The following is a 12189-nucleotide window of genomic DNA, read 5'->3' as shown; positions in this document are numbered from 1 at the left end:
TGTGTTTTATTTGTTTATCGTGTAGATTTAGAAACTGACAGATGGTAGATCTCTTGCTTTGTTATTTGTTTATTTAAAATTTTTATATATTACCCTTCAACAAAGTTTCCATGGTTGTTTATAAAAAGAGAATGAATAAGATAGAAGGAGTTATATTCAAGGTCTGCCTTCTATGATGGAACAGACCTCTTGGAAGAAGCTGCGTCTGACTTAGTTGAAAAGGTGAGATATTTTCTGTTCTGAAGCTTACATTAATCAAACAGTCTCCCGATTTAACTCTCTGAAGCATTTTCAGGCAGTTGGTGGTTCTACCATGGAAAGTAGAGGAGGCTGAGTTTTATATTGTCATTAGAAGGAGAGGATGCAAAACAGGATTCAAAAAGAGGTTTCAGAACCTTTTTTTGGGGATGTTGGGCAGAATTGTCCTGAAATGTGTGCATTTACACTTAGGAGGCATGAAATCTTCTTGGGGTTTTCCACCAGCGTAACCGGGGAGTGAGGGATGGGTTATTCCAGCAGATCTACTTTTCCCAGTTTACATAAGGAGATATCCAGTATTTCTTCACACAATAGTAAAAAAGAGGCCCAGTGGCATGCAGCCATTGGAAGGAGATGATGGAAAATGTGTTGTCAAAGGTGTTCATGGTTGGAATCACTGGGTTGCTGTGAGTTCTCCGGGCTGTATAGCCCCTATGATGGCCCCCATCGCCGTGATTAAGATCATCCGAAGAGGTCCTGCTCTCCTTCCTGCCATTGTCACAGGCACGATTGGTGGGGGCGAGAGAAAGGGCCTTCTCGGTGATTGTCCCCCAGCTATGGAACTCTCTTCCTGGTGAAATTAGATCAGCCCCCCCCCCCCCCCCCACTCTCCTGTCCTTCAGAAGGATGGTAAAAACTTGGCTGTGGAATTTATTTATTTATTTGCTTTATTTCTATACCGCATTTTTCAGCCCTTAACAGACGACTCAATGCGGTTTACATGGTACAATTATCAAACAGTGTCAGTGCAATTAAAACATAACAATGCAACAAACAGGATCAACAGCATCAATCCACAACTTTCAGGACAGTGCAATAAAGCAGCAATTGGAAACCTTTCCAGGCCAATTAGATTCTATGCAGATGATCGAGATGGTTTTAAACACTGCATTTTAATGTTGAGACAAAGGTTTTTAATGTTTATGTATGCATATAATTTATTCATGTCCCAGCATTGAATGTTTGCTGTTTATATGTTGTGCTCCGCTGTGAGTCCCCTTCGGGGTGAGAAGAGCGGAATATAAAGGTTTTAAATAAAATAAATAAATAATATTTCAGAAGCATTCTCTCCTGAAGTTTCCCCCACGTTATGGAGGAAGATATTAGTCCACAACTAGCATAGCTTGGTTCATAAATGAACTTTCTGCGTGGGGATACATAACCAAATGCCCCAGTACCATGAATTAATTATGTCATCTTTAAGGTTCTCCCTCAAGGATCTCTTGCCATTTCATTTCTCTCTCACTCGCCAACCCAGAAAACTGCCTTCTTATTTGCATAAAAATATTGTATCCTTTAACTAAGATGAGAGAGAAGCAGCTTAACAAGAGATACCTGATTTCTGGGACATTCTGCCCCAAAAGGTCTTTTTAGTGTCAACACAGATATCTTTTCACCTCTAGGCAAAGAGATGTTTATACCAGCAACTATTTTAGTGTCTCATTGTACTGTTCATTGATTGACTCCAGATTTGGAAACTTTCCATCATCTGGGTTGCTGTGAGTTTTCCCGTCTGTATGGCCATGTTCCATAATCGATCACCTTGATTAGCATTGAATAGCCTTGCAGCTTCAAGGCTTGTTTGTTTTCTGCCTGGGAGAATCCTTTGTTGGGAGGTGATTAGCTGGCTCTGATTGTTTCTTGTCTGGAATTCCCCTGTTTTTGAGTGTTGTTCTTTCTTTACTGTCCTGATTTTAGAGTTTTTTTAAAAAATATATTGATAGCCAAATTTTGTTCATTTTCATAATTTCCTCCTTTCTGTTGAAATTGCCCATGCCTAATCAAGACGATCAATTGCAGCATTCACACTTTCCTCAAACAGACAAGAGTTCTTTCTCTCACCCCGGACATTCCACAGATATATAAACCCCACTTGCATTGTTTCCAACAAACCTCACAACCTCTGAGGATGCCTGCTATAGATGTGGGTGAAACATCAGGAGAGAATGCTTCTGGAACATGGCCATACAGTCTGGAAAATTCACAGCAACCCAGATGATGGAAAGTTTCCAAATCTGGAGCCAATCAATGAACATTATAGCACAGTACAATCAGACACTAAAATGCCTGCTGATATAAAGATCTTTTTGTCTAGAGCTGAAAAGATATCTGTGTTGACACTAAAAAGACCTTTTGGGGCAGAATGTCCCAGAAATTAGGTATCTCTTGTTCTGTTGTCTCTCTCACACCTTAGCTAAAACATACAATATTTTTATGCGAGAGAGAGAGAGATGAAATGGCAAGAGATCCTTGAGGGAGAACCTCTGAAAATGACATAATTAATTCATGGTATTGGGGCATGTGGTTATGTACCCCCACACAGAAAGTTCATTTGTGAACCAATCTATGCTAGTTGTGGACTGACAACTTCTACCATAATGTTGACAGCTGGGGAGAAGTGTGTTGATGCTTATATAAAATTAATATAGAGTGCTGCAGCAAAATCTTATTCAAGTGGCTCTTGAATGCAAAGCAGATGCAGATCAATTGCATGGAACTTCTTCGGTTTCTGATGGGGTAGGGACAGAAGGAAAATCTCAAATTGTGTTCACAGTGTATATGGGTTCACCATATGTTGATCTCCCCCGTACACTTTACTGAATTGTTTTTTCTTTTCCTATTGTAGACGGCAAAGTGTGGGTTCAGCAAGCAAATTATAGAAATTCTAAACAATAGTGGGTATGTATTTTTTCTGTCTTAAGCACATCTGTTCTTCTGAAATGATAACATATTTGCTCACTGCACAACTTAATTAATCCACCCAGTTTCTCCATGGCTTTTCAATCCCTGTAACACTTTTTCCGATTCCATCTGTTTTCCACCTGTTCTTTTCCCTTTTTGGTCTTTTTATCAAGGTTGGTCTCTACTGAGGGTTTTTGTTTTTCTGAACCTTATTAGTAATTGTCGAATACAATGGAATTTTATTTCCATGGGGCTGTCTATTTGCAACATGATAAATATAGTCAATCTTGTTTCTTCAACAAACAGAGCATGGGGTAGAGTTTGGAAAAGTTACCTTTTTAAAAAAGAAAAAGAGAAATGGCTCCCAGAACTCTCGGCCAATATAGTTCTACAGGGAGCTGGATACTATAATTGAAAAAAGTAGCACCTCCTCACTCTTGAATGGATATTGTAGAATCATAGAATCATAAAGTTGGAAGAGACCTCATGGGCCATCCAGTCCAAACCCCTGCAAAGAAGCAGGAAAATTGCCTTCAAAGCACCCCCGACAGATGGCCATCCAGCCTCTGTTTAAAAGCTTCCAAAGAAGGAGCCTCTACCACACTCCGGGGGCAGAGAGTTCCACTGCTGAACAGCTCTCGCAGTCAGGACGTTCTTCCTAATGTTCAGATGGAATCTCCTTTCTTGTAGTTTGAAGCCATTGTTCCATTGCGTCCTAGTCTCCAGGGCAGCAGAAAACAAGTTTGCTCCCTCCTCCTTATGACTTCCTCTCACATATTTATACGTGGCTATCACGTCTCCTCTCAGCCTTCTCTTTTTCAGGCTAAACATGCCCAGCTCTTTAAGCCGCTCCTCATAGGGCTTGTTCTCCAGACCCTTGATCATTTTAGTCACCCTCCTCTGGACACATTCCAGCTTGTCAATAACTTCTGAGACACTTTTGGGCTCTCCCTTCTCCTTCCGCCAATAGGTGTTCTCAGTGTTGAATAGCTTCTTGATATGTGTATTTCAGTAGTTCTCCTTGGCTCATGTCTAAGTAGGGATGTAGGACAGAAGTCCTACTCCATAAATCACAGGGAAACTTGCTCTTGCATTGAATTCTATTTGTCTGTGTAGTTGTATACAGATTCTTCTGTTGTCTTCTGTTTTTTTCCTCTTTCTGTTATAGTATATCAAAATGAGTGTCACAAAACCTGTTGACATCCATTGCTGATTCTCTTACACGTCTCCTGTTTTGAGAATATCTGCACTGCCTTCTACATTGATAAAAATAATAAAAATAAGATAGCTGGATACCACTATCTTGAATAATGTTCTGCTTTTTTCACGTCTTTCTGTGTTTGTTTGTTTTTTAGTGTTGATTATGACACTTTTGATATATTGGAGGACGAAGAGGTAATTTATTCATTTACTTCTCTCTCATGAATCAGTTTGCACAAACCTAATGTGGAATACTGACTTGGAGTTCTGTCTTTTAGGTTCGGCAAGGGTTAAAAAAACATTCAAACTGGCCAACCTACCCACAGTTGTATGTGAAAGGGGAACTTATTGGAGGCCTGGATATTGTTAAGGTAAGGGAAGAACTGTTAGGTAAGAAGTATGCTTATTCTGGTCCATGTTGATATTTGTTGTACTAAGTTCATAATTCTAGTTGCTTTGTGATCTAATCTTCAAATGTTTTTAATTACTTTGCAAAGCTCTGAATATGTTTGGTCTAGGTATCTGAGGAAACCAACCTTTTCTTTAAGAGCTTTATCTTGTCCAAGGTGAAGTATAATGTCTCAAGATGAAGAATTTTACCAATATCATGGAAAATCTTTCCTCAAGACATTGCTTGGCTTTATAGTCATTGTTCTTTTGCCAAATCGTCAAAACATTTTATTCTAGGAAGCATTTAGCCTGTTAGGTATATGATTTCAGTGTAATTCTTATATATACTGTATATACTTGAGTATAAGCCAAGTTTTTCAGCCCCCTTTTTAGGCTGAAACCCCCCCCTCCTCTGCTTGTACTTGAGTCAAAGTTATTTATTATTTTACTCTGTTGTTGTTATTATTATTAGTCCATTTATTATTTTACTCTATTTATTATTGTGCATTTATTATTTTACTCTTCTTATTTTTATTACATTAATTTTTTTACTCTATTATTACTGTTATTATTATATTTCCATTATTTTACTCGATTATTATTGGAAGGATACGTAAGCACATTTACATTGAAGAAGGTTAGAATAATGGTTTAATCAGTTAAACGGTCTTATCTTAAATTACAGTTTTATGTAAATATTCAAACCATTTAACCTACTGATGCCTCAGTTAATGTAATTTTATTGTTATCTATTTTTTATTTTGAAATTTACTAGTAGCTGCTGCATTTCCTTCCCTTGGCTTATACTTGAGTCAACATGTTTTCCCAGTTTTTTGTGGTAAAATTAGGTGCCTCGGCTTATATTCAAGTTGGCTTATACTAGAATACATACAGTAGCTTGGAGATTCAGAACCCTTTTTTAAAAAATCCCAAATCCAATTGAAGAGACAGCATCCCAAGATGTAAAGCTAAACTCTGGTGACCCTAAAGCCATTAGGCCAGGGGTGCACAAACTTTTTAAACAGAGGGCCAGATTATAATTTGAAAAAAACATGAGTGAATTCATGTGCACACTGCACATATAGTATTTGTAGTGCAAAAAAAAAAACACTTAAAAGCAATACAATAATTAAATTGAAGAACAATTTTAACAAATATAAACGTATTAGTATTTCAATGGGAAGTGTGGACCTGCTTTTGGCTGATGAGATAGGATTGTTGTTGTTATTGTGTGCTTTCAAGTCGTTAGACTTAGATTGACCCTGAGTGAGGGCCGGGTAAATGACCTTGGAGGGCCGTATTCGGCCCCCGGGCCTTAGTTTGAGGACCTCTGCATTAGACTCTCCACATTTATTTTTTTCATGCAATTCTTACCCCTAAATTATTTTAAAACACCCCCAAAATGTGGTATTTGGTCTTGCCATTAACCTAAAAGCAAACCAGATGTAATGAGATGTCATTTCTGGATTACTGTAAACACTGAACAGGGAGAAAAATTGGCCTCCATTCCTATTGCCATTGTAGTATATCTTTGGGCTTTAGGGCACCCCAAAGGTCCAAATAGTGTGAGGTGGATAAGATATAAATCTTAACCAATGTGAAACCTTCTCAGATTCCAAATCAATAATTTTTGTTCATGGAAACCTTTCCAGGGCTTTTGATAGCTAATTATCTCTGATTCATGATTGGGGATAAGAAGAGAAGAAGAACGTCAAGGAATTATTACAGGCTACATTTTGAAGATTTTCCTTCCTGGGTAGAGATCTGCCTGCTGGGCCTGCTTACATTTTCATACCTTTGTACCATTATTGTCATTACTAACATAATAGCAGAAATCAAAATATAGACATGAATCTCTTTCTTAAACATTTGTCATTAGTTTTCTATATGACTACTTCTGTGCCTTCCTTGTTGTCATCTACTTCTGCAGTATTTATATCACCTGGAGTTCTTATTTCTCTGTGCTTTGCATTCAACCAATGAAGTTTAATTCATTGTTGTAATTTTAAAAAATATTGTTAACGTGCAAAACTTTTCTGATTCCTTTTTTGTTAAAAAATGAAATTGAATTAGTTTATAGAATTTTCTATTTTATTATTAGCTTGGTTTATTGGTGGAAGTGGCCATATATCTTTGATGTGCAACTACAGTGCCTGCTAAAGTAGCACTGAAATGTGCTTTCTTGACAGTAGTCCTGTAAGAACTACCCCCTCTCTCCCATGGGTGCATTTACAGCTTCCATTTGATTCTTAGAGCTTGCTTTTTGACATTGTTTCCCCTCAAAGAAGGCAATGACATTTTGCCTAGCAAACTGTCTCATTCCTGAAGAAAGGTATGGGCCGGTGCTAACACATTTTATTGTATACTCTCTCCCCTTTTTTCCTTTTGGAAAAGGCCCCAAAGACACAAAAAAATATCTGCATTTGTTCTTGCATCTTCTGATATTTGTGTGTCTTTGTGAAAAAGAACAAGCCCAGGCTCCTAATGACAAATACTCCAGAGCCTATTCTTGTCTTGAATGTTTTATAGCCAATACCATAGGCCTTATAACTCCTGGGAAGACAGAATCAATAAATCTCATTAGGTTTTAAAAATAAGTTGATGTTACTTAGCCCATGTACCCAATTTTTTTGAAAAAAAAATGTCTCTGGTGGAGTACTGTACTCAAGGGTTATTTTTATGACCTGTATAGTTTTAAAGAGTGGACAAATTAGCAATTGTGTGTGTGTGTACATTAATCTTTTTTCTTGTTGAATTTATGCTTTGGGTGCAAGGCTATGCATTTTAGAGAGCTCTGAAATTGATCACATAGCACTAAAAGTTCACATTTTGGTCATTATTTCTGTGGGTACCAGGTAGCATCTGGTTTTTTTTATTACTGTTAATGAGACATTGCTTCATATAAATCTAATCTTGTCCAGTTAAATAGCATTTATCTATCGTTGACCTACCTAGTCTCTCTTGCTTTGTTGACTTTAATAAGACTCAATGTAAAGGTAAAAGTTTTCCGCAACATTAAGTCTAGTTGTGTCCGACTCTGGGAATACAACTAGACTTAATGTCTAGTTGTTCGTAGACACCTCCAAGGTCACATGGCTGGCATGACAGCATGGAGTGCTGTTACCTTCTCACAGAAGCAGTACCCATTGATCTACTCACATTTATTTATTTAGTTATTTATTTATTATTTACAACATTTATATGCAACCCTTCTCACCCCGAAGGGCACTCAGAGTGGCTTAAAAGATATATGTACATACAATATATTATAATAGCATAGTACAATATCAGTATAATATAATACTATATTGTACTATACCATTATATTGTAATATTATTAGTAATATTACATGTAATATAAAATATATAATTATAATATATTATTATTAGTATTATATTGTATTACATTATAATATTATAAATATTATATTATATTATATTGTATTACTAGCAAAGCACAGAATACAAGGTGGAACTGTCCCCTGACCCCCTCTCTTTTCACTCTGGTCCAGAGTGGCAGTTGGTGCTGGGGGGAGGCCCCCCCCAACTGATGACATATGCAGGAGACATTTGCATGTTTTCGAACTACTAGGTTGGCCAAAGCTGGGGGTAATAGCAGGAGCTCATTCTACTCTTCTTGTCTTGGATTCAAACCGCCGACCTTTTGGTCAGCAAGTTCAGCAGCTGCGCTACTAGACGACCCCCCCCCTCCTCTGATTCAATGTATGAATGAAAATTACAGAACTCAAGCAATGATTTAACCAGTTGGCCTTCTTTCTGCCCCAAAACATTTAGCAAGGCAAAATGGGTAAGTTATATGGAGGATTTTATTTGCCATAAAATGGTGCAAATCCATTACTCTCCTTAGGTAAAGGGAAAGGTAGTCCCCTGACATTAAGTCCAGTCATGTCTGACTCTAGGGTGTGGCGCTCATCTCCATTTCTAAGCCGAAGAGCCAGCATTGTCCGTAGACACCTCCAAAGTCATGTGACCGGCATGACTGCATGGAGCGCTGTTAGGGCTCTCCATACCCCTTGAAAAATGACTTGAATATGCCAGGTTGAAAACTGGAAGTGATGTCAGATTAGTTTTGCATTGTGTGGCAGTATGACCATCTGGATCTATGATGATTTAGTTCAATTGCCCATCCTGGAATTGAACTAAATGTACAAAGATTCTCCTCTTCTATGGCTGACAGTCATCTGAGATTTAACACACAAATTTGGCAAATGCAGTCTGTGCCCTGGGGCAAATAACAAGATAACCCCTCCTTCCCAATTTCATATAGAGAACCTGGTGCTGAATTTTACTTCTATACAAGTGAGAACACTGCATTATCTAACGCAGTAGCTCCGAGTCTTGAACCCAGCCCCCTTTGGCATAATACTCGGACATTTTTGGAGTTGTGGTCCAGCAATATCTATAGGCCCAAGACCTGGAGCTTGGAATAGATGATTGGCATCCACAATCATCTGACCTATTGATATTGCTCTTCACCTTTCAGCATTTATTGTTTGGATGGACTGCCTCACATTGCCTCATTTAGGGCCAACACTTCTAGCCCTTTTTCATTGCCATTCTGAGACATATGTTGGGTTATATCCCACTGAAACCTGGAACAACAATGACCTTCTCCAAACCTTTGCCCTCTTCACTAGTTGAAGGACCATCTGTATGGTCAAAGAAGAAATGATTGGCAAGCAAAAAAAAATCATGTTTCAATCCTTGACAGTTCTATTAAAAATCATGCTATTGGGTAATAGGTGGAACCTGGAGGGCTTCTGTTATTGAGAGTAGACTATAGATTGACAGATATAATCCAACCTGGGGTCCTTTCAGACTACACAATTATAATACAGTGGTGCCACTTTTATTGCCATTTCAATATCCTTCAGAGTCCTGAAGCTTGCAGCTCAATGATGCACTAGAACTTTCCTGAAATATTCTAGGGCTCATTGTGATTTTTTAAAAAAAATATTTATTTACTTTATTTTTATTCCATTATTGTGATATAGTGACTCTAGGTGGCTAACAATAAATATAAAACAATGCTAATTTCAAACAATATCAAGATAATAACATATAAATATTAAAATTACAAAGACAGTTAAATAACACCATGTGAAAACATTTGAAATATTTTTTGTTCCTGGCTTGAAAGTGTTATTTCCTGTTTAATTGTTTGGTACTTACTTTGAAAGTAGTTGTTCTACTCCAGGAACTTCTTTTTTGTGTCTGCCGCAAACTTTGTTGAATTAGTTGAGACTCTATGAGAGAGTCATCAAGAAACCATTGTAGTGTGCTGCAAAATGTTCCGCCAACACAACGTTTTTGCAGTTTAATTGATGTTCCCATGTTTTTATGATAGACCCAATTAGAAAATAACATTTATAACTCAGGACCAAAAATCGTGTTACATCGTGTAATTTATACTATTAAAACTACAATGTAAAATGTAAAATTGTAATTTAGTAAGATGAAGAAATGTAGTGTAATATCCTGTCGAAAGGATACTGGTTTTACAAACACAAGTGTACAGTATGACTGGAAGTGTTTCTGGGCCTCTAGGTCTTCAGGTGTGATTTTAGAGTATGTTTCTAGCTGAAGTAGAGAGTTCTCTATTGTTCACGGTTTCAAGTATCAATAGAGGGTCTTAGAATGTATCTCCTGCAAATACAGAGATTGTATTCCATACCTCCCAAGTTTCATAACAAAGAGCCTCTGGAATAGCTATTTATGAAGCCTGTTTTTTTTTAAAAACAATTTCAGTAGTACCACAAGATGGACCCACAGTTCATAGAAATTAAAGCATCCAAGAGATCTGAAAATAGAAGAGACATGTTGATAGGACCTTCACAGACTTTCTGGTTTAGATTAAGGGCTTTTTTACATCACACAATTATAGTACTATCATTGCACTTTTAACTGCCATAGTTGCATCTTGTGGAATTCTAGAAGTTGCAGTTTAGTGATGCATTAGTACTTTTTGCTTGAGAATACTAAATATCCCTCTCTGAATGACAAACCCCAGGATTCTGGAATATTGACATGGCAATTAAAGTGGAATCATAGCCTTTTAAGGGATCCCTGATGTAAGGTAGATTCATACTTTTCTCTCTGTGCTGGGCAGGCTCTGTAGACACCCTTTTGGACTATGACAGGATTCCATTTGTGTGACTGACATGTCTCTGGATGACAATTTGATTATTAGTAGAATTTTTGGTTTGCTTTTCCCTCACTGGTAGATAATAAACTAAATGCAAAATAACAGTGGACCACCTTCCTCTTGCCAAGCTACAGAATAACTGGCTAAATAGAGCTGTTATTGTGATATTGCTCTCTGATTTATCTATTTCTTCTTTTCCTAGGAATTAAAGGAAAGCGGCGAATTGTCATCTGTTCTGAAAGGGGAAAATTAATGCAAGTGAGCACATCACTGAAGACTATTATTGAAATAAAAAAAGTATTATTATTTGTACTGGAAAAATTCATGGCTTAGTCCTGACGGAAAAAATATGCCTGATTCTGACTTCATATTTCACAAGTTCATTTTAGATCTGTATGGAAATGTAGGTTTTCACCTCAGTATAAGGTTATGAGCATCTTCAAAAGGAATTAAAACTTGATTTCAAAATTGTGTTGTGTCATTGTGTACTTCTGTTTTCCTTTGTATTTACAAGAGGTCTTTAGTTGACTTAGACATTATTAATTTTATGTTTTATTAAATTCAGAGCTTTTCTGACTTCTGGTCTTTCCAGTCAGATGTTCCAGACATACTGAGATAAACTTGGTGCTAGAAGGAGATGCTGAAGTAAGAGAGCATCACAATTTTTTAGTTTTTATATAGATTATAGGGAGAGAGATTCAGGGAAAAATGTGTTTGACTGTAATTGACTTTCAGTGAGAACACAGAGGAACAGGAAAAAAAAATGAAGCGATTGTCTATAGGCTCAGTCCAGTCTTGTACTGGTACAGATTGAATATCCATTATCAAATAATTGAGATCAAAAATGTTTTGGATTCAGATTTTAAAACATTATTTTGGAATACCTGTATTTGCATATTATGTATAGTACATATTTGAGATATCTTAATGGTAGGAGCCAAGTCGAAACACAAAATTGTGTTTCATATACACCTTGAACACATAACCTAAAGGTAATTTCATACATTGAACAACAAAAACAATATAATAATAATAATAATAATAATACACTTTATTTATATTCCGCCCTTCTCTCCAGGGGACTCAGAGTAGATTAAAGCATTTTACATACATAAAGATTCAATGCTTTTTACAATCGTATACAAATGAGACGCATAAACACAAAGGCAAAGGCTTCTCTTTTTCATTACCGACTTCTGGAGGCGGTGCTTCATCTCTGGCTTTGCAAAGGTGCTCTCCTCTATTTTTCAAGCCGAGGAGCCAGCAATGTCATCTTCTGATTGTATAGCCAGCAAGATTACTTGGAGTGTCTCTTTGCCTTTTCCCACTGAATTTTTTTTCGTGTCAGGAGCGACTTGAGAAACTGCAAGTTGCTTCTGGTGTGAGAGAATTGTCCATCTGCAAGGATGTTGCCCAGGGGATGCCCGGATGTTTTGCTATTTTACCATCCTTGTGGGAGGCTTCTCTCCAGCATGGGGAGCTGGAGCTGATAG

General features: G+C 37.3%; 1 protein-coding gene across 1 annotated transcript in view; it reads left to right on the top strand.

Annotated features, from left to right (window-relative positions):
- Positions 1-11167, top strand: part of GLRX3 (glutaredoxin 3) — a 32463-nt gene extending 21296 nt beyond the window's left edge. Inside the window, exons 8-11 of the mRNA XM_060768649.2 lie at positions 2885-2937; positions 4296-4335; positions 4419-4511; positions 10899-11167. Coding sequence (XP_060624632.2) covers positions 2885-2937; positions 4296-4335; positions 4419-4511; positions 10899-10949 — 237 coding nt within the window. The 3' untranslated portion in view covers positions 10950-11167. The remainder of the gene's footprint in view (positions 1-2884; positions 2938-4295; positions 4336-4418; positions 4512-10898) is intronic.
- Positions 11168-12189: the final 1022 nt, after the last annotated feature.

Source organism: Anolis sagrei, chromosome 3 (assembly GCF_037176765.1).
Source record: "Anolis sagrei isolate rAnoSag1 chromosome 3, rAnoSag1.mat, whole genome shotgun sequence".
Classification (NCBI taxonomy): domain Eukaryota; kingdom Metazoa; phylum Chordata; class Lepidosauria; order Squamata; family Dactyloidae; genus Anolis; species Anolis sagrei.
The sequence above is the reverse complement of the archived record's forward strand: the minus strand, read 5'-3'. Positions and strand labels throughout refer to the sequence as shown.